The sequence below is a fragment of the Sapajus apella genome, unplaced genomic scaffold (assembly GCF_009761245.1).
Source record: "Sapajus apella isolate SASKATOON/1434 unplaced genomic scaffold, GSC_monkey_1.0 scaffold49, whole genome shotgun sequence".
Taxonomy (NCBI): domain Eukaryota; kingdom Metazoa; phylum Chordata; class Mammalia; order Primates; family Cebidae; genus Sapajus; species Sapajus apella.
Window position 1 is genome coordinate 10190723 of NW_022436989.1, and position 23571 is coordinate 10214293.

The 23571-nt window shown below is 38.1% G+C and overlaps 1 protein-coding gene across 12 annotated transcripts in view; it reads right to left on the reverse strand.

The window, feature by feature from the left end:
* The window catches only part of RYR2 (ryanodine receptor 2), a 784407-nt gene that overhangs the window by 237181 nt on the left and 523655 nt on the right, over positions 1-23571 (reverse strand). For 7 of the 12 annotated variants that reach the window (XM_032242419.1, XM_032242421.1, XM_032242420.1 and 4 more), the window contains 7 exons: positions 14010-14218; positions 13039-13391; positions 12324-12438; positions 10727-10887; positions 10233-10262; positions 8743-8902; positions 2657-2743 (listed from right to left, as the gene is read on the reverse strand). In XM_032242419.1, the coding sequence (XP_032098310.1) occupies positions 2657-2743; positions 8743-8902; positions 10233-10262; positions 10727-10887; positions 12324-12438; positions 13039-13391; positions 14010-14218 (1115 nt within the window). The remainder of the gene's footprint in view (positions 1-2656; positions 2744-8742; positions 8903-10232; positions 10263-10726; positions 10888-12323; positions 12439-13038; positions 13392-14009; positions 14219-23571) is intronic. The other 5 variants (XM_032242431.1, XM_032242430.1, XM_032242428.1 and 2 more) reach the window with 1 other exon arrangement.

Sequence of the window (23571 nt, forward strand, 5' to 3'; positions counted from 1 at the left end):
GGGGGAGCGGAGGGGGAGAAGAGGGGGAGGGGAAGGGAAAGAGGGAGAGGGAAAGGGAGAGGGAGAGGAAGGAAGGAAGGGAAGGAGGGAGGGAGGGGAGAGCAGTCCAGTCTGGATGCATTCAATTTGTGATATGTATTAGTCATCCAATGGAAATGTCAGCAGACGTCAATAGATAACAATGTATCAGACAGGCTTCTGAGAAACTGCCACTCTGTCAAATTTTGTGGGGAAAAAAAAAGTCACCTGAACTCCCTGCCTCCCTTCTCTCATATCTAGTCTTGAATTCATGGTAACATGGCTTCTTTCATCATTTCTTTATATATAATAATTGAGACAAGGTCTCTCTCTGTCACCCAGGAGGGAGTGCAGTGGCACCATCACGGCTCACTGCAGCCTCGACTTCTGGGCTCTCAAATGATCCTCCCACCTCAGCTTCTGGAGGATCTGGGACTACAGGCGTGCACCCCCACATTGGCCTAAAATATTTTTTTTATTATTATTTTGTAGAAAGAGGGTCTCACCATGTGTCCTTGGCTAGTTTCAAACTTCTGGGCTCAAGGGCTCCTCCTGCCTCCCAGAGTGCTGGGATTACAAGTCTGAGCCACTGAGACCGGCCCTTCTCCCATAGTTTTGCCAAGATTCTTCTGGCAAGGCCACCAAAGCCCTCTTCATGAACAAAGGCCAGGGATTCCTTCAGTCCGAGTTGTATGAGTCCATCTGTGGCATCTGCTATCTGATGTTAGCCACTCCTACGTATAAACCTCCATCCTCGCCTGGCTTCTGCTAAGATGTCTCTTTCAGTTCTCCAACGTTCCCGACAGCTCTGCCCTCAGCTTCTCTCACAGGTTCCTCTTTCTTAGTTGATACGACCAGGTTCTCTCCTCAGTCATCAACTCTCGCTCTCTACATTTGCCCTCGAATATTCCATTTACATTCAAAGATGAATTACAGCTGACTTCTTGAGGACAAAAATTTTAATCTCCAGCATAGCTCTTTTTAGCACAATTGTGTATACATATGTGTATATATGTATGCATATGTATGTATATTATATATAAATTTGTTGAGCAGATACCGTGGATAAAGCACTGTTCAAGGGCCAGTTGCAGTGGCTCACGTCTGTAATCCCAGCACTTTTGGAGGCCAAGGCGGGTGGATCATGAGGTCAGGAGTTCAAGACCAGCCTGGCCAGGATGGTGAAACCCTGTCTCTACTAAAAATACAAAAATTAGCCAGGCATGGTGGCGCATGCCTATAATTCCAGCTGCTCCTGAGGCTGAGACAGAGAATTGCTTGGATCTGGGAGGCAGAGGTTGTAGTGAGCCAAAATCGCACCATTACACTCTAGCTGGGAGACGGAGTGAGACTTCGTCTTCAAAACAAAACAAAAAAAGCATTGTTCAAGATGTTTAATTATATCAACTTCATAAAACAGATACTGTGAAGCCCATTTTATAGAGGCAGAAACTGAGCTCACATAGTTTAAGAAAAATGTCCAAGGTCACGAAGCCAGCCTAATAAAACTATCTACTCTGTCCACTCCGATGTGTGCCTGGAACCCCAGCTTTACAACTGCACAATTAAGTTCGACTTTTTTTTCCCTGAATTTCAACAAGCTCTTCTACTTTTTGCATTAGGACTGCCAAATTGTCCGAACTAAAATTTTAAATTAGCCATTGACTCTCACTCTTCTTGAGATCCTGAAAATTCATCCACAAATTCTGTTAGTCCAGTTCATTGCTAAATCCTATTAATTTCCTCTATAAAATACGTTCACAGTTACCATTTTTCATTCTGACTTCCACGGCTCTCATCACTGTCTTCCACACAGACAGTATCAAATGATCGATACCTTATTGCTACTGACTGTTCTCATTCTCGCCTACCCCCACATTACTAATAACATATTTTTCCAAAACAAGTTTCATTATACTCAATCCCCTTCTTTAAATTTCAAATGGATTTCCCCTGTCTTTGTAATAGGTGCTAACCTTTTAGAATGCCACATAAGACCTTTTCAACTTGGATTTATTCTACCTTTTATCCATCTTAATCTCCAGCCACATTCTGGAAGGCATCCTTTGTAACAGTAACACGGAGTTACCTAACCTGCAGCACTTTCACTGTTACATATTTTTGCTTCTTCTCATCCTCTGCCGAGAATGACATCTCCTAATAAATGCACCCAAAGAGCATCAAACCAGATGTTACCCCTTCAAACTAAATGTTCCCTCTTCTTCAAGCTTTAAGCTCATCCAACTGAGCTGTTCTTTCATTTATGTTACTGGAGTACTCTATACATACCACTACTGTAAGCGGTATGGTTTCAGGACTTTAAGTCCATTCATTAGCTCACCTATGAGTCCAGTGATTATTGCAATGTGTGTAATCTGGCATTTTTTGTCCATTTGTTTTGTTTCTTATGTGCCTTTTATTGAATAATACACATAGAATAACTAAAGAGAAATACTTTTTCATCATTATGTTACCCTGGTGACCTGAAAGAGATTTTCAAGCAGGCTATCTTTTCTTGAGAGCATGATTTATTTGATTCCTATCAGTACGAATTTATTCAATTCACTTCAGAATAAATAAATGTTGCATCCTAATAGAAAATGATACAAATATAATACCAGGAATGAGCCTTTATTACCTTTATTCTTCCCAACTCAAACTGGAAAACGTTGGGACTTGTCGCTTGTGCAAAAACTGCTGGAAATAATTTTGTACTTGGCTCCACCTGAAATAAACAAATGAATTTAATAATGTTAGTAATGAAAGAAGACAAGGGAAAAAATATTTTCTTTATAACAACAAAGGAATACTTTACAGAAGGAGCCCAGAGACTTTCCTTTCTTGCATATTGATTGATGTGCTTCTTCAAGAATTAGAGTATTTCATTACTATGTGAACACTGCTGGGGGCGGGGATGTATTTTGTTTACTCTGAAGGGCTTATGGCACTTTAATTATTTAAGAGAAGTAAACATACATAATTAATTCAGCTTTTTTCATTTATTAAAATTTCTAATTTACTGTTTTTTGATTGACATATTGTACATATTTATTGTGGTATAATATATTTTGAAACATGCATACATTGTGTAATGATCAAATCAGGGTGATTAGCATGTCTAGCACCTTGAACACTTACAATTTCTTTGTGGTGAGAATGTACAACATCCTCTCTTCCAGCTATTTTGAGATATACAATACCTGATGGTTGGCTATAGTCACCTTACTGTCCAATAGGACCCCAGCGCTTATTCTTCCTTTCTAATGTTAACTATATCTGTTGGATAGCCTCTATATGTTAACCCTATATTCCCTGGATATCCCTCTCCCCAACTTTCTCCTAATCTTCCCAGTCTCAGTTAACCACTGTTCTATTCACTACTTCCATGAGATTAACTTGCTTCGATTCTACATATGAGTGGGCAATGCAGTACTTTTCTTTCTGTGTCTGGCTTATTTCACTTAACACAATATCCTCTAGGTTCACCAACATTGGTGCAAATGACAGGCTCTCATTCTTTTTTATGACCAAATAGTATTCCATTGTGTATATATCCCACATTTATTCATCCATGGATGGGCACTTCAGTTGATTCCCTGTCTTGGCTATTGTGAATAGAACTGTGATAAACACAGGAGTGCGGATATCCCGTCTACATACGGATTTCATTTCCTTGGGATATATACCCAGTACGGGGTGTTCTGGATCATATGGTAGTTCTATTTTTATTTTATTGGGAGACCTTCAGACTGTTTTTCATAATGGCTATATTTACATTCCCACCAACAGTGTATGAATTTCCCACTTCCTCAACATCCTTGCCAACGCTTGTTGTCCTTTGTCTTTCTGGTAATAACCATTCTAACTGGAACAAGGTAACATTGCGGTTTTGATTTGCGCTTTGCTGATGATTAGTGATATCGAGCACGTTTTCATATGCCTGTTGGCCATTTGCATGTCTTCATTTGAGAAATGTTGATTAAGGTCTTTTGCCCCCATTTAAATCAGATAGTTTATTTTTGCTATTGTTCTTTGTGTTACGTATGTATTCTGGATATTAATCCCTATCAGATGTATAGGTTGCAATATTTTCTCCCACTAGGTAGGTTATCGTTTCATTCTGTTGATTGTTTCCTTTGCTGTTCAGAGGATTTTTAGTTTGATATAATCCAAGTTGTCTATTTTTGCTTTTGTTGCCTGTGCTTTTGAGGTCTTGTCCAAAAAATCCTTGCCCAGTCCAGTGTCATCAAATGTTTCCCCTGTGTTTTCTTCCACTAGTTTCATAGTTTCAGATCTTAAGTCTTGAATCTACTTTGAGTTGATTTTTGCATATGGTGAAAAATAGGGGTCCAGTTTCATTCTTCTGCATGTGAACATCCAATTTTCCCAGCAACATTTATTGAAGAAACTGTCTTTTCCCCAATGCATGTTCTTAGTACCTTTGTTGAAAATTAGGTGGCTATAGATAGATGGGTTTGTTTCTGGGCTCTCTATTCTGTTTTATTGGTCTATATGTCTGTAGTATATTTCCAAGTCTGGTACTGTTTTGCTTACTATGGCTTTGTAGTATATTTTAAACTCAGCTGGTGTGATGTTTCCAGCTTTATTTTTTATTTATTTATTTATTTTTCAAGATTGCTTTGGCTACTTGGGGTCTTCTGTGATTTCATAAGAAATTTAGGATCATTTTTCTATTTCTGTGAATAATGTCATTATTATTTTGATAAGATTTCACTGAATCTGTAGATTGCTTTTTGTACTCTAGACATTTTAATAATATTAATTTTTCCAATTCATCCAATCCAAGAGCATGGGATATCTTTTAATTTATTTCTGTCTTCTAAAATTGATTTCACCAATGTATAAAACCAGTGTAGAGATCCTTCACCTTTTTGTTAAATGTATTCCTAGATAAATTTTTTTTTTGAGATGAGTCTCACTCTGTTGCCCAGGTTGGAGTGCAGTGGTGTGAGCTTGGCTCACTGCAACCTCCTGCCTCAGCCTCCCCAGTAGCTCGGATTACAGGCACCCACCAACATGCCTGGCTAATTTTTTTTTTTGTATTTTTAGTAGAGACGGGGTTTCACCATGTTTGCCAGGCTGGCCTCGAACTACTGACCTCAGGTGATTCACCCACCTCAGCCTCCCAAAGTGCTGGGATTATAGGCCTGAGCCACTACACCCAGCTGATAACTGATTTTTAAAGCTATTATAAATGAGATTGTTATCTTGATTTTTTTCTCAGAGCATTTACTACTAGTGTAAAGAAATACTGATTTTTGTATGCTGATTTTGTATGCTGATTTTGTATCCTGCAAATTTACTGAGTTTATTAGTTTTAGCAGTCTTTTAGTAAACTTTTAAAGGTATTTTTATAAGAAAGATCATGTCATCTACAAATTGAGACAATCCGATGACTTCTTTTCCAATCTGTATGCATTTTATTTCTTTTTCTTGCTGAATTCTCTGGCTAGGACTTCAAGTATTATGCTGAAGAGAAGTGGTGAAAGTTCTTTGTCTTGTTCCAGACTTTAGGAAAAAAAAAAAAAACTTTCAGCTTTTCTCCCATTTAGCCTGGGCTTTTCTTTAATAGAGACTTTTCATTATTGATACAATTTCCTCACTCACTATTAATCTGCTCAGATTTCCTATTTCTTCATAAGTCAGTCTTGGTAGGTTTACATCTAGAAATTTATCCATTTCTTCTAGGTTACCCAATTTGTTGGCATATGATTTTTCATAATATTTTCTCATTATCCTTTGTATTTCTGTGATATAGGTTGTAATGTCTTTTCAATGCTGATTTTCTTTATTTGAGTCATCTCTTTCTTTCTTAGTCTAGCTAAAGATTTATTGATTTTGTCTTTTTTTAGAAAGCCAACTCTTCACATCATTAATCTTTTATATTGTTTGTTCAGTCTCTATTTTATTTTTGTTCCAATTTTTGTTATTTATTTCCTTCTATTAATTTGGGGTTTAGTTTGTTCTTGTATTTGTGGTTTTTTGAGGTGCAATGTTAGGTGGTTATGTTTTACTTTTTAAATGTAGGTATTTAATACTGCAAACTTTCCTCTTAGAACTGCTTTTGCTGTATTCCATAGCTTTTGGCATGTTGTGTTTACATTTTTGTCTATCTCAATAAAATTTTTAATTTCTCTTTTAATTTTTTAATTTACCCACTGGTTATTCAGGGGCATGTTGTTTAGTGTCCATGTGATCAGAAAATGTATATGATGTCAACTCCATCATATTAAATTTTTTTAAGATTTGTATTGTGGCCTAACATATGATCTATCCTAATGCCCCTTGAGCAGTTGAGAATAATGTGTATTCTTCAGCTGTGCAGCTATTGGATAGAATGTTCTGTAAATGTCTTTTATGCCCCTTTGGTCTGGAGTGCAGTTTAAATCTGCTGCGTCCTTGTTGAATTTTTGTCTGGATTATCTGCTGTTGCTGAAAGTGGGGTGTTGAAGTCCCCTACTATTGTTGTATTGAAGCCTATCTCTCCCTTTAGATAAAATACACTTTACACAATGGGATGCTTCAGTGTTGAGTGCATATATATTTACAATTGTTACATCCTCTTAATTGATCCTTTTATTATTAAATAATGACCTTGTCTCTTTTTGACATTTTAAAAATTTCATCTATTTTACCTCATATAAGTGTAGCTACTTCTGCTCACTCTCAGTTTCCATTTGCACTGAGTATCTTTTTCCACCCCTTCACTTTCAGTCTGTGTCTGTCCTTACAGGTAAACTGAATCTCTCCTGGGCAGCATATAGTTGAGTCTTGCTTTTCATCCATGCAGCCACTCTATATCTTTTAACTGAGCAATTTAATCCATTTACATTAAAGGTTATTATTGATAGGTAAGGAGTTATTCCTGACATTTTGTTCATTGTTTTCTAGATCCTTCATTTATTTCTTTCTCTCTTGCTTACCTTTGTGGTTTGGTAGCTTTTCATGCTGCTAAGCTTTGATACCTTTCCCTTTCTCAGTGTGACTGCTGCAATTTTTTCTTTGTGGTTACTATGAAACTAAGATAAACAATATTGTAGTTATAATAGACTATCTTAAGTTGATATCTTTGGTGGCAAAAAAATACTCTGGACTTTTACCCTCCCCTCACAATTTGTATTTCTGTTGCCTTAATTTACATCTCTATATATTGTGTGTTCCTTAATAACTATTTGTAGCTGTAGTTACTTTTGACAATTTTGATTTTCAATCTTCATACTAAAGTACTAGAGGTTTAAAATATTTGGCATAGCACCATTTCAGTACTGTAGTATTCTGAGTTTGATTTAAAATTTACTTCTATGAATGAGTTTTATACTTTTACATGTTTTCATGCTCCCAACTATAGCAGTGCTTTAGGCATTTCTTCTAAGTTAGGTCCAGAGGTGGTGAATTCATTCTGCTTTTGTTTGTCTTCAGAGTACTCTATTTCTCCTTCATTTCCAAAAGATAGCTTTGCTAGATATAGTATTCTTGGTTAGCAGTTATTCTTTCAGCACATTGACTATATCATCTCATTTTCCTAGTCTTCAAAGTTTCTGCTGAGAAACTTGCTGACAGTCAAATGGAAATCCCAGGATATATGGCTTGTTGCTATTCTCTCACTGCTCTTAGAATTATTTTTCTTTGATATTTGACAGTTCGATTATAATGTACCTTGGAGGGGACCTTTCTGGGTTGATTCCATTAGGATCCTTTGAGCTTCCTGGGTCTGGATGTCCATATATTTCCAAGGATGTGGAAAATTTTTAGTCACTATTTTGTTAAATATGTGTTCTGTGTCTTTCTCCATTGCTCAGTGCCATCCCGTAAGTTCTATAGGCTTTCTTCCTTCTTTTTTATTCTTATTTCTTTTTCTCTCTCTGGATGGTTACTTCAAAATATGTGTCTTCAAATTCATAAAATCTTTCTTATGCTTGATCTAGTCTGTTGTTGAAACCATTAGTTGTATATTTTATTTATTGAACTCTTCAGTTCCAAGATTTCTATTTAGTTTTTTTCTATTATATATACATTTCTTTGTTAAATTTCTCATTCAGATCATAAATTGTTTTCCTGATCTTGCTGAAGTATCTGCATTTTATTGTATCTTACTGAGTTCCCTTAAGGTCATTATTTTGAATTTCTTTCCAGGCATTTTGTAAATTTATTTTGGGGAGGGGTATCTGTTAGAGAATTACTGCGTTCCTTTGGATGAGTCATGTTACCTTCCATTCTCATGTTTCGTGTGCTCCTTTTACATCTGCTTATCTGGTAAAACAGTAACCTCTTCTAGTTTTATGAAGTAGCTTTTGTAGGAAAATAGTTTTTCCTGTAGATGGGGTCCAGGTTGGTTGGGTAGGATACACTGGCTTTGGTTCTGGGTGGATACAGTAGCGTAGTTCTGTGCAGATTCTTCAGCGGTAATTTATGTCAGCAGCATGTGCGAGCGCCTTAGTGATCTAGCTACAGGCATTTGTGGTGGTGATTGTGCAGCTCTGTTGATGTAAGCCCACCAAGCTGGTTCTCAGGTCACAGGAGTGCAGCAGCTGAGACAGCTATGGGAGGGGGCTTGCTGAGGGCCGGTCTGCTTGGCTGGTTTTCAGACCAGGGGCACATGCACATGTGTCTGTTTTACTTTTTATTCTTACAAACTGTGTTTTCCTTTAATGGGGAAAAAAGATCTTCCTCCCTTGAAGACTGATACCATCACTGACCACATACCTGATAGTATGTGCTCAGTTCCTTGCCATTGGCAATGAACGTGAGCAGCCCGCTGGCAGCATCCACCACACAGCCGATCTCCAGTCCATTATTGTTGCGTCCTTGCCCGGGGCTCATGCTCTCACCCGCACATACCATATAGCAGTTGCTGCGTTTGATGCTGAATTTCAAAAGAACATTTTTATCTTTGTACAACCACAGATAAAAGAGAAAGCAGGTATATTTTGCAAACTAACTAAATTATGCTGCGCAAGCAACAAGCTCATGCTGTAATGGGAGAGGTGCACAATGGGCCCGATTCTGTGATTCTGAGCAAAACTCCATTGACTGCAGTGGACGTTCTGAATCAGGTCTTATACGTCTCTACATTTCACACCTAATGAAGACAGGTCAACAAGTTGGAACCAAGTAAGAACTGACCTGCACCTTCTCTCCAAAAACTCAAACCAAACTGGACCTTTTTCTAAGGTTCAAAAAAGTTTAACTATTTAAAAATCATCCAAATTTGTAATTATCATCTCATGGATATTTTTTGATTTTTTTTTTTTTTTTTTACCACTTGTTCTGAGATGAGGAGCATTTGTTTCCAAACACTATCAAAGTCCTTAGGCAAACTCTACATAAGCCATCAGTGATTTCAGATATTTAAAATTTGGCTAAAATGTCACCCTTTTCTGGACAATTCCCAGTGATCTGAGAGACAGATTTAGCTGGAATATGCAAAAAACAACCCAGTGATGTTAACCACAAATGCCACCTAATTTTCACCTTCCCTAAGCTTTTACTAGAGATGGTAACAAAGTTAAGTAATTGGAGCCTTATCAGCATTCTCTTTCTCTGCCACTATACAGTGAACATACTAACAAAACTAGCAAAAAAAGGCTAAAGCCAGGCAAGCAGAAGGAAAAGAACAAAAAGGCTGCGATAAATCAGTTTTTGCGTAATCAGATGTAGGCTGCATTTCTTCGCACTATGCATGTAAAATCCAATGACACTTCCCTATCTTCCGCTTCCTACGACAAAATCATCTCTCAGTTATCCCATCCCTATATTGAGTTCTTTACTTATATTGTCGCCATCCCTGAAAATTAAGTGTGGCCCCAAAAATATTCCTGGAGACATGTGTTTTCGTTTTGCTTTTTGTCCCATACTTATGTAAAGAGCTCTTCATTAGAGAATTTTGCTGGGCCCCCATTGCAAATGCTAAGTCCATTATGCTTCACATGTTACAACCTGAGGGAAGGAAAGTGAGTTTCCCAAAAAATGATGGTGCAAGTATAGAAGAAAAGCAATGTTATCAAGGACTCTTTCTGAGACCTGTCACAGCAGATCAGAGAGGATGCGTGGGCACAAAAGGTAGAAGCCAATGGTCAGATCTTCTCTTGTCTTGTTCTGCAAGGAAGATAGCCTTCACTTTTTTGAAGGTTTGGTTTGAGTTTGGTTTGTTTTACAAATGAAAAAAGATGGCACAGAAAGTGTAACTGACTTACCCAAAGCCACACAGCGAGTCAATGGCAAAGCTGAGGAAAGAACCCACTGCTCCTCAGTCTGAGTTCAAATGTGTTCACCTGGTCTAAACTACCAGCCCACATTGTCTTCACTGTTTCCTCCCCACCACACAGCCAGTTCCCAAGATATACATCAAGTCATTTGTTAAAAGCCTCATATTCACCCATCTCTCATCCCTAAAACAAAAGGTAAGTATCGGTAACCCAAACTGTTAGTCATGTTACCTGAAGGAACACATGATCATTACCCTAAAAGGCTGCATTTCTCTTACTGTGTATAATGTTTGCATGTTTAATACATTTAGATTCCTTACTGGTTTGTATGAGTGACAAAAAGGACACTGACATTAATGGTTTGATTATATTGTTCCTATAAATAGAAATATCTTGGTCACAAAATCCAAGAAAAAGGAATAGCTAGGTTCACCAATATTTTTTTCAGATGTCATTCTTGTAAAAAATTGAGGAAAACCAACCTTTCATGTACTTTTCCTTTTTCATCTCCTAGAGTAACTGTTACTGTGCGAACTCTGTCCAAGTCAAAGCCTGTGTCATACTGATGGAAATCTGATGTAATCCAGCCCACCCAGACATTAGCAGGTTCTTGTCCAGGAAAGATTCTCACTGAGTAATAGTACTGTGAAGATAGCAAAAGCAAATATTGGCAAAGTAAAACAAAACAAAACTTGGATTTGCAATGCTAACTGTGTCTGAGTCTTTGAATTACTTAAGAATTTACTTCTTGTTTTAAAACCGTTGGGTGAATGAAAATATCGTAGGCACAAAGAACTCACACTACAAACTAAGAAAGGTCTTTTACCAGAGATCCTGAATTAAATAAGAAATAACAGGAAAGGGAGAAAAGACGTGATCTGAGCAAACATGCTGAGTGATTTAAGGCTTTTTATACTGGTTAGCATGTGCGTGTGTATTACATGTGTGTAATATACACATATACATACATATATGTATACATACATACATACAGTATATGTTAACAAACTCTGAATCCATTAAGCATAAAAAAGCTTCAAATCCTTCAAGCTTACACATGTATGCAAATCTATGTTGGAACTTTTTTTTTTTTTGAGACAGAGTCTCACTCTGCCACCCAGGTTGGAGTGCAGTGGCGTGATCTCAACTCACTGCAGCCTCTGCCTCCAGGGTTCGAGATTCTCCTGCCTCAGCTGGCCAATGTGTGGGTTTTTATACTTGTCACCCACCTTTTTGCACACACTTGGCCTTTTCTTTCTCTGAAATATAACATTTTGACACCCTAAGCTTACTTTTGTTTTTTTTTGAGATGGAGTCTCACTCTGTCGCCAAGGTCGGAGTGCAGTGGCACTATGCTGGCTCATTGCAACCTCATCTCCTAGGTTCAAGCAATTCTCCTGCCTCAGCCTCCCAAGTAGCCACAATTACAGGCACTCAGCCCACTAGTTTTCATATTTTTTTAATAGAAACAGGGTTTCACCATGTTGGCCAGGCTGATCTCAAACTCCTGACCTCAGGTAATCCGCCCGGCTCGGCCTCCCAAAGTGCTAGGATAACAGGCGTGAGCCACCGCGCCCAGCCTAAGCTCACTGAAAGAGTTAAGATCTAACATGTGAACATCAAACTCAAATATGGGAGCACTTTACAATGAACACAACTAAATATTTTTTCAATGTAGCATTTTAGAAGTAACTTTGAAAATTTACAATGGAAGTGATTAAAGCTTGACCTCTCACAAATTATAATAATGGATCTTCCTTTAGGCGATTCAGTAAGATGAAGAAAATCACATATAGTCGAAAAATTCAAGGGCAATTTAAAATTTTGTCAAGAAACAGGATAGTAAAATTAAGATTATATCTGCCATTAAAAATATTTTTCCCAAAATAGCTTTTTTTGAATAATATCCAACATAATATGTAAACTTTTTTTCAAGCTTTTGGTCCCAAAAATATATCCAAAAGTAGAAGCAGGTATTTTAAATATAGCGTTACCAAACAGGCTCAATCAGTATGTGTTATTTGAGATGTAAGCGTAAGAGGCATATAGAAGTAAATGACTAAAGCTGCAACCTCATACCGTGGACGTCTGCATCAAGAAGTCATAGTCATCGCGATCATCAGCAAGGACATCTTCAGTGAGTCTTGCAGAATGGCTCGTGCTGTAATCCGGCTTCGTTCTTCTCAACAAAAATCTGAAATATTTTAGAGGACTAACAATAAGCAACATTAAAATGTTCTGCCTACTTCAAATATGAGCATATAACCAATTGAGTTGCCTTACACCTGGGTGATTTTGCTCCCTAGGGGATATCTGGGACTCCCTGGAGATAGATATTTTCGGTTCTCACAGCTTGGGGGATGGAGCACTAGTGGTGTCTAATCGGTGGAGATCAGGATGCTGCTCAGCATACTTCAATGTCCAAGATGTGTCCTCAACAAAGAATTGTCGGGCAAAGCGTCAACAGTGCTGAGACTGAGAAACTCTGATTTAGTATAAGAAAGGATGTTAAAATAGCTTGCCACCTTTATCATAAAAAATACTATTTGGAGAAAATACTCTTCCAGTTTCAGGCAAGAATGTAAACACAGACATCTTAAAAAGTAACTCTTGAGATAGGCTGCATCAACACTAACAAATTAGATGACTAATGGGTTGATTTATTTTTCCCTATAGAATCCTTTACCCAAAGAGGAAGAGGAGGAAAAAATTTACACTAGGAGACCCTTTACTTTGGACTGTAAAACTTCTCACATAACTATAAATCTAAAATCATAACATTTAAGTTAGTAACCTTTGTTTCAGGCGAGAGGGCTTTTCCTGGGCATAATCTTTGTGGTTATTAAACTCTGGTTTAGTAGCTTCTTTGTCTTTGTCAACACGATCAGGCACCAAATGGCCATGAGCTGTCTTCATCAGAACCTCAAAGTCAGAATCAGCATCATAGTCTTCCAAATCATTCTTGGGCCCAAAAAGGCCAGCCCCAGGGAGTCCTCCAGGCACAGTCTTGGAGAAGACCTCTGCGCACTCTATCGGCATGCTCAGGCGATAAAACATGATATCAGTGTTGCTGTTCTGAGAACCAAAAGACTTCTGAGTGACCTTTAAGCATGGGGAACTGTCTATGGTGCCGTCTATTCTGGTCACCTAGCAAATGAAGAAGGAATAGTTCACATTCCAATCACCACTGTCAATTTCCTGATTCTAAAGATGACTAAGGCACATCATGTTTTCAGAATCCCAAATGAGGTCCACGCATGGAGTCCTTTTACAAGAAATGATTAAACAGAGTACTGTGCTACGGATATAGTCATAGAGTTCTGCTTCTGACTCTAAGGATGGTTTGGGAAATTCGTAATTGTATATATTCAGATTCAACCTGATATTGCCTATACATAAAAAGGAAATTATCCTTAATTAGTCTAATAAGCTACTTGTAAAGTATCTAATATGAGAATAGATGTGGTTCATTTTGCCTTGATCTTTCTTCTAATTAAAGATGCGTAGAAACCCCAGACACAATCTGAGCTATAGACTTCTTCATACATAGCTCAAGAAAAGAACTGAAAGCAAAAATGTTAAAGTTTCCCATCCACTGATAGCTACTATAAAGTACCATCTTTGCTTAGATTCCACTAGTAGGTAATACATCAAGGTCACCATTTTAAGTAAGTCACAATAATTGTCTAAGCGGAAACTCCTATGTATAAGGATATTATTTTCCTGCTTTTTAGAAATGGCCTGATTTTTAAAGGGAAAGCAAACCTCTATATGCTCATGGTTTGATGGTACTTGGAGAAACTGAGGAAGCCTCTTGCTCAGCCACATGGTAATATCCCTGTTTGTATTAACGGCAAATGGTTCATAGCCCTCTTGTAAGCCACAGATGGTGAAATATTTCAAGGTGCTGACATCCTTTCCAAAGTTCATCCTGCCCACTTGAGCCACTCCGAGGCTACACACAGGTATGAATCCTGCGAAGAAAAAAAAAAATCAAACACTTCAGTACCATTAGTATATGATCCTGTTAGCACGGAATTATCAAACATTGTTCTAGGACTGAAGTTTGTGAGCGCTGTCACCCTAGGGTGAAGAAAAGTGTGATAAAGGGAACACTGACATTAAATATTACCTGTAAGGGTGAGAAAAACCAGGATCTGATCTTGACATTATAATTTGCCAGCTGTGGGCCCTAGATTAAACCCCTTCTCTCATCCCAGACTTGACTATGTAAGATGAAGTAACTGCTATGTAGCCCTGGGTCCTCCCAGATTCTAGAGATCCCCGCCCTGCAGTCTCCTTGCTCAACAGTGCGTGTCACACTCTCTCTTACGGGGAAAGTGAGAAAGAACGAACTAAGTACCAAGGGATGTGTTTCGTTTGCCTTGTTCTTCCTTCTGGTTAAAGAGCTTCATACATACAAACACCAGACACAGTCTGAGCTATAGATTTCTCCATACATAGCTCAAGAACACAAAAAGAATTGGAGGCAAAAATTTAAGTTCTCCAACCACTGATAGCTGCTTTTGATCTTTGAAGAAAATTCTGGCTTTTTTTTCCTTGAGTAAACTGGATCTAAGCATGGTGAAAAAATACACGTTTAATGTTGAAGCATGTACTTACGCATGAATGAGACATGCACAAATAATATATATATATATTGCACAAATCTTATATATAATTTTATATTTATATGAAATAGCAACGATCAATACACCAAAAACCAATAAAATATTTCATAAGCTGTTCTCCTGTGTGTTAGAGTTAGCAAATCTTTCCTCTATTGAACAAAAAGGGGAAACTATACTAACTTTGTTAATTGTTTCTTTGAGTTCTTTGGAATTGATTGGCAAGACAATGAGACGATATGTTTTGGAAAGGAGATGAGATTTTTTTTTTTTTTTTGGCAAGGGATGAGACGATATTCTTCAGGGGTGGGTGCTTATGTACTCCTCATTTCTTTCTTTTGGTTTTTATATGGAGGCTTGCTCTGTCATGCAGGCTGGAGGGCAGTGTTGTCATCTTGGCTCACTGCAACCTCTGCCTCCCATGTTTAAGTGATTCTCTAGCCTCAGCCTCCCAAATAGTTGAGACAACAGGTGTGCACCACTGCGTCCAGCTAATTTTTGTATTTTTAGTAGAGACTGGGTTTCAGCATGTTGGCCAAGTTGGTCTCGAACTCTTGACCTCAGGTGATCTTCCTGCTTTGGTCCCGAAGTTCCGGGATTACAGGTGTGAGCCACGGCACCTGGCCTTCATTTCTTTTTATAATGTTTTACATGTATGTTCAGGTAGGCAGCACATTAAAAAACGCCAGTATTGGAATACAGACTACAAATTAGATCCTCTAATTAGATCCTCTAATTTGCAGAGCATAAAAGCAACAGATACAAAGAATAAGCCAACAATTTTGACAAGAATTGTAGTTATCTCTGTCATTATGATTTATATACTTTTCTCTTGTTGAAATTAGTGGCAGTAAAAGCAATATATAACCCCCAAAATAGCATAAGATGATAAAAATTACATCCAATAATTCATAATGGTTTCACCCAGTTTGTATGCATCAACATATAGTCAAATGAATAGCTGTATAACATTGCCACCAACCAGGAAAAAAGAACATATCCAGCTGTGTTCAAGGAAGTGCAAATGATGAGTTTCTAGTTAAAACTAAAAAAAATTGCAGCTGTATCTGCAGCTGTGCCAGCTCTTAAAGCAATAGTCAAAAAGAAGTTATTTTAAACAAGTGTCCCCAAAGAAACCAAAGAAAAAGGACTGCATAAACACAACAGATCTTGGGCAGCTTGAACTGCATGAGCACAAATTAGCAAATCTAGCATCCATTTAACATAAACCAGGAGATACCAAGATAGAAACGTCTCAAATGGTAAACATCCATTTCTTTCTAATCACTTTATTTGTAGAACGAGTTCCTAGCCTACATGTAAAGTTATTAGGTAGCTGTAAATATCTGTATAGTAGACTTTTGGGTATTTGTTTTACTAATACCTGAACTTTTCTGCATATTTGAAATACTTTCATTTAAAATATTAAGTGACTAGTAATATGCACAAATATTTATGTCCTAAACTGTTCCCCATAGCTATGTTCTGATAATAAATATACTTTTTTTGTGAGATGAACATTACTCAGCCTTTGAAATTTTAGTTTTCAAAGGCTCATTAATGCATAGAAAAATAGTCCAAGTAATTATTATTTAAAGAAATAAAAATAACATATGGTTTATTTTTAGATAGGAAAATATCAGTAGGTTTTTTAATTTAAAAATTAGCTTCGGAATAGTGGAATTTTTGGCACTTTTGTTAGCTATGGCTCCCAATTTAACAAATTTTCTTCAATGTATATGTATTTTATTAAGAAAACAATAGCTTTCATTTTCAAAATTTCATTTAATAAAATGGGACAAACCCACATCTTTCTCATAAAGAAATTTGTAGGAGTGATGAGAACATAAAATGGCCCAAACAGCACACTGTTTGAGTCCTAACACACAATGTTGGTAGGTGGTGAGTTCAGTAACAGAAATCATCCTAGTTAAATTAAACTAGTACAAGATTTCTGTAGAACAATTTGGTAATATGCATTAAGAAGCTTTCAACCATTCACTTATTTATTTGATAAATATTTACTAAGCAACTACCATATGTCAGAAAGCAGGAGTGAAAGATGACTAACACAGATCCAAGGCAAAACGTGCTCATGGTCTAATGACAGAGAAAGACAAGTAAAGAAGTAATATTGGCCGGGCGTGGTGGCTCACGCCTGTAATCCCAGCACTTGGAGAGACTGAGGCAGGTGGATCAGTTGAGGCCAGGAGTTTGAGATCAGCCTGGACAACATGGTAAAACCTCTTTCTACTAAAAAATATAAAAATTGGCCAGGCATAGTAGTGGGCACCTATAATCCCAGCTACTTGGGAGGCTTAGGCAGAAGAATTGCTTGAATCTGGGAGGTGAAGGTTGCAGTGAGCTGAGATCGCACCACTGCACTCCAGCCTGGGAGACAGAGCAAAGCTCCATCTCAAAAAAAAAAGAAGAAGCTATACTGAAATAGCCTACTAGCCATCTAAGTAGACAGTGCGCTAGGAGCAAAGGAAGTGTGAAGAGACTGGAGTTGGGAAGGTTTTGTAGAAGAGTTAACATCTAAGAAGACGGCAGACAGAGAGTACTATGAAGTGATTAAAAACACAGAGTTCTAAGCCCAATAAACGAGGATTCAAGTCTTAGCTCTGCCACTTATTAGCTATTTGATCTTTGGCAGGTTACTTAAATTCTCTAAGCTGTAGTCCTATCTTCTGTAACACTTACCCCTTAGGGCTATAGTTTTAAAGTTAGATTTTATATGTATACTACTTAGCATGGACGCTCAGTAAAGTTCATTTTAAATAGAAAAAAAAAAAAGGTAAAAGAAGAAATTAATCTATTCCTGAGAAGAAAATGATTAACTATGATACATACATAGGATTAAATACATGTAGCCCTTAAAAATCATCTTTAGGGTTCACCAAAATGAACTTGTAGAGAGAGAAAAAATTCATATGGCAAAATAAAAATAATTAGCGATCCCAGGGAAAGAATATTCAGGTGTTGCTATACTACTTTCTGCACTTTTCTGCAGGGCAGATATTTCTCAAAATAAAAAGTTGGTTAAAAAAAATGTTCAAAATATTTTTGTGCCTTTGGACAAAATTTATAATATTAAGTTTAAAAAGGCGTGATGGAAAATTATTTTTACAATATCATCTCAGTTCTTTAAGTGGGAGAGATACATTAAAAGTCAATTTTTTCTCTGTGTAGTGGGAATATTTGTAATTTTTAATCACTTTCATTATATTCCTGTGTATTTTCCAAATATTCAAAAACAATATATTACTTTTGAATACATGTCATTTTTTCATTAGTTTATAGCCATTGTACTGGTAGATGGTATTTCCATTTATTGCTTTATTGTTCTGGTCACCTCTAAAGGAATGGATTTATGCAAGTACATCCACAAGTAGAAACTAGCATATTTTTCTTCTCATTTTAACTGAAGCAGAACTTAACAGTAAAAATCAAATCATAGTCTTTTTTCTTTCTTTCTTTTTTGAGACAGAATCTCGCTCTGTCACCTAGGCTGGAGTGCAATGGCACACTCTTGGCTCGCTGCAACCTCTGCCTCCTGGGTTCAAGCGAATCTCCTGCCTCAGCCTCCTGAGTAGCTGGGATTACAGACATGCGCTAACACTCCCGGTGTATTTATTTATTTATTATTATTATTTTTTTTTAGTAGAGACGGGGTTTCACCATGTTGGTCAGACTGGTCTCAAACTCCTGACCTCGTGATCTGCCCAGCTCGGCCTCCCAGAGTGCTGGGATTACAGACGTGAGCCATTGCGCCCGGCCTCTTATTCTGACTTCCGAGATTATAGTTTTAATAATCTGTTATGACAAAACAACCAATATTCCTAGAAACTACCTTTACTTTTAAAAATTGTCCTATACACAGCAGAAACAACGACGTGGCAACGGGATCAACGCAGACAGAGTGTAGAAAAACTACAGGTGCTGTTCAGCTGCCACACAGAGAAAAGTCCAGGCCTCCATAACCTCCATTTGTTCAGTACACAGCAAAGTATCCTCCACAATGAAGAGGTCGCCAATAAACGAAATTCCCAACACACATGGCCCCACATTAGTAGTTAATGTTTCCTGATATTTCATCTTGGTGAACCCTTGCAGCTATTCAATAAGATAAAAGTCGTTAGTACCATCTTCCACATGAGGCAACCAAAATCTTAGCTTAAATCACTTGCCCTCACAGCTACCGAGCGACCAGACAGTAAATCCAAATCTGGTGGATCCCAAGGCCCATGCTTTAACCCAGGGCTCAGCACACTCTGTAAATGACTAGAGAGCAGACATTTTAGGTTTCGTGGATCGTATGGTCCCTGTTGCAACTACTCAACTCTGAGCTATAGTGCAAAAGCAGCCATAGACAGTATGTAAACAAACAAGTATGGCTGTGTTCCAATAAAACTTTATTTAAAAGAGCGGGGCCAAGGCAGTGGTTCATGCCTGTATCTGTATCTGAGAGGCTGAGGCAGGAGGCTCACTTGAGCCCAGGAGTTTGAGACCAGCCTGGGCAACATGGTGAGACCCTGATACTACAAAAAAAAAAAAAATAATAACAAATTAGGTTGACCCTTGGCACACTGCTTAGGAGTTAGCTTTGTTCTTCAAAGTGCCATTTAAAAAGTTTAAAAATTAGTTGGGCATGGTGGCATGTGCCTGTGGTCCCAGCTACTCCACAAGCTGAGATGAATCACTTGAGCCCAGCAGTTGAAGACTGCAGTGAGCTGTGATCACATCATGCCACTCCAGACTAGGTGATAGAGCGAGACCATGTGTCACACACACACCAAAAGCAGGTGGTGAGCTGGATTTGGCCTTTGGGCCTTAGTTTGCCAACCCCTTCTCTAAGTTACTGTTCTGCATTGTCTTCATAGAGTATCAGGTGCCTCCATTCAGCAAATATTTAATGAACACCTACCACGTGCCAAGAACTGTTCTACACACTGGGAACATAGCTGTGAACAAGATCAAAAATAGCCTCTGGCTTTCTGGAGCACAATGTTGAATGCAAAAGACAGATAATAGACAAATAAAAAACTAGTTACCATTGTATACTACCATATATATCATACAGTACCAGGAAATGATAAATGCTATTAAGACTGAATGTTTGGCATAAATTGAACAAGACGGGTTGATAGATGACATCACTCTTAATCATCACTCCATAGCAAAACATGATAACTAGGGTTCGATTTTTTATTAGCATGAGATAGGCAGAACACACACTAATATTTCGGCACAATAAAACAGTTTTCCACAAAATCATGCCTCTCCCCCAACATATGTGAAATATGGGTCCTACCTTCCTGTCCTTTGTGTTCTTGATCTTCTATCCAGTTACCTTAATTGACACCCTGCAAACGACAGAGCCTGATATCTAAGGGAAATTTTCACTCTGGCAGTGGATCTTAAATTAGTGCACATGAGCCCAGTCAGTTACTCGGACCTAAGCCAGACCCACCTTATTTGCAAATCTGTTAAAACAGTAGCTACAACTTATGGCTAAGCTGCTTCCTCCAACAAAAGACAGATGGCTGCAGCAAATTTTAACTTTCTGTGATGATGAGCCTCCCTGCCCCAGAGCAGAGGGGGGTGTGATGAGCATGCAAGTCCAGCCAAGGAGCTGGCAGTCCCAAGGATGTAGGGGCGAAATACAGGCATGAAATCTCTGGTTGGGGTTTCAATAAAAGAAAGATAAAGCAGATCACAAGTGTACCAGCTTTTCCTAATAAATGATTTCACATTTTTAACATTTCTGAAATGCAGTTAGGAATCCATGTATCAAATATGTAACTCAAACCAAATGGCCAAAAAGCAGGTAAAAATGACCAATATTATACTAAGATGTACATTCACATTTTTTGATCAGAAGAAAAGGTAACGGCTAGCTGCTTGTGGCCTACTATGTGCCATATGATACATAAGCAGCTTCCCCTATATTATTTAATGTTAATACCATGTTTTCAGATGAGGAAACAACTAAGATGTTAAAGCATCTAAGTTTCTATAGGAAGTTAAATAGATGATAGAATTTGAATCAAGAATGCTGAGAAGGACAATCTACGAAATGAGAGAAAGTATTTGCAAACTGTGTTTCTGACAAAGGCCAATATCCAGAAGCTATAAGGAATTAAATAACAAGTAAAAAACAAATCATCTGCATTTTAAAAATGGGCAAAAACATGAACAGATACTTTTCAAATGAAGACACACAAGCAGCCAACAAACCTGAAAAAATGTTCCACATTGCTAATCATCAGAGAAATGCAAATCAAAACCACAATGAGACACCATCTCACACAGTCAGAATGGCTATTATTAAAAATTTAAGAAGAACAGATGCTGATGAGGCTGTGGAGAAAAGGAATGCTTACACACTGTTGGTGACAATGTAAATTAGTTGGATCACTGCAAAAAGCGTTCTAAAGATTTCTCAAAAAACTTAAAACAGAACTACCATTCAACCCAGCAATCCCATTACTGGATATATATCCAAAAGAAAATAGATCGTTCTACCAAAAAAGGAAACATGCCCTCATATGTTTCATCCCAGCACCAGTCACAATACCAAAAACATAGAATCAACCTAGGTGCTCATCAACAGTGAACTAGATAATGAAAATGTGTTACATATACATCATGAAATATTATGCAGCTATAAAAAATGAAATCATGTCCTCTGCAGCTACATGGATGCAGCTGGAGGCCATATCCTAGCACCCAGGAACAGAAAGCCAAACACTGTGTATTCTCACTTATAAGTGAGAGCTAAACACTGGGTACTCATCGACATAAAGATGGCAACAATAGAAGCTGGGGAGTACTGTGGTGGGGGACAAGGGCTGCAAAACTGTTGGGTGCTAGATTCAGCATTTGGGTGATAGGATCAATTGTACCACAAAGCTCAGCATCAGGCTATGCACCCAGGAAACAAACCTGAACGTATATCCCCTGAATCTAAAAAAAAAGGTTAAAATTATTTTTTTAAAAAAAAGAATGCTGGCCGGGCATGGAGCTAACATCTGTAATCCCAACATTTTGGGAGGCCAAGGTGGGAAGATCACTTGAGGTCAGGAGTTCAAGACCAGCCTGGACAACATGATGAAACCCCATGTCTACTAAAATACAAAAACATAGCTGGGCATGGTGGCAGGCACCTGTAATCCTAGCTACTCAGGAGGCTGAGGCAGGAGAATCGCTTGAACCCAGGGGGCGGAGGCTAGTTGCAGTGAACGAAGATCGTGCCACTGCACTCCAGCCTAGGCGCCAAGAGCTCCATCACAAAAAATAAAAAAATAAAAAGCCAAAATTGAGAGTAAGATAAAAACAAAAACATTTACCTTTGATTTCTGGAATCTTCAGAACTGAACTAGTCAAGAAGAGATCATCTCTAATTAGTGCTTTTATTTTAAGGAAATGCAAACAGGCTATTTGCCCAAGGCCACACAAGGATCATTTCAGAACCGGGTTGTATTTGGATTCCTCTCAGTCAGCCTCACAGTCCTGAATTCTTCCTTTCTCTGATAAGTATTGATTTTTTATTAGGGAGATTCCCAATAAGAAGTTACTCCCCCAGGTCTATATCATGATAGCAGGTTGCACAGAAGACGATGGTGACAGGAACTTCAGGTGTGATGGTGGAGTCAGGCAGGTGGGTTTGGGGGTGATGCAGACCTACTAACCTTAATTCATGCCATGTTGAAAGCCAGTCTTCTGGATAAGCCACACATTTCCATCAAATAATCTAACTGCTGCAATATTTCAACTGAGAATACAAAGCATACTGTAGGTACAAACTGGCAGTTCTATATCCTGGCTTCCTTCTTTTTTCTAAAAGAGCAGCATGATAAAATCAATAATGGAAAGTTATCCCTGCCTCTCTCTTTTTCATTTTCTTTTCTGCCTACAGCTATACAATTATTTTAATTACAAAAATATTCTGGTTTTCTTCCATGGAAAGGAATTCCACTAGTTCTAAGAGGACCAGGAATTCAATTTTACTCACTGTCCTTTCAGGTGGCAAATACAGACTCAAAAGCATTGTTTCTCGATTTGATTATAACCACCATGGGTACAGAACTTGAGGCCTCTGAGATGATCTTTATTTGCAGAAAAGGTGAGATGCTTGAAACAGACAACACAAAATATGTATTCACAGCAGACGTTGTAGAATGCGGATAATCTCCAGGCATAAATAACCATTCTTTTACTGTACACTATATGTCAAGATTTTAAGTGACTTTCTTACTTATTTTTAATTAAGGATATGATTAGCTCTTCAAACTACTGATAATGTGAGGCTCTTCCCATAAGAATAAATTAAGAATAGTACTAGCTTAGTAGGGGATACAAGAGCAGAAAGGGTAACGTATTGGTCAGCTCAGGCTGCCATAAGAAATGACCACAGACTGAGTGACTTGAACCACACAAATGTGTGATCTCACAGTCTGGAGGCTGGAAGGCCAAGACCAAGGTGTCGGCAGGCTTGGTTTCTCCTGAGGTCCCTCTCCATGGTGTGTAGATGGCAGTCTTCTGGCTGTATCCTCACATGGCCTTTCCTCTGAGCACAGGCAACCCTGGGGTCTCTTCCTCTTCTTATGAGGGCACCAGTCATGCTGGATTATGCCTCACACCATTACCTCATTTAGCCTTAATTACCTCTTTAAAGGCCCTATCTTTAAATACAG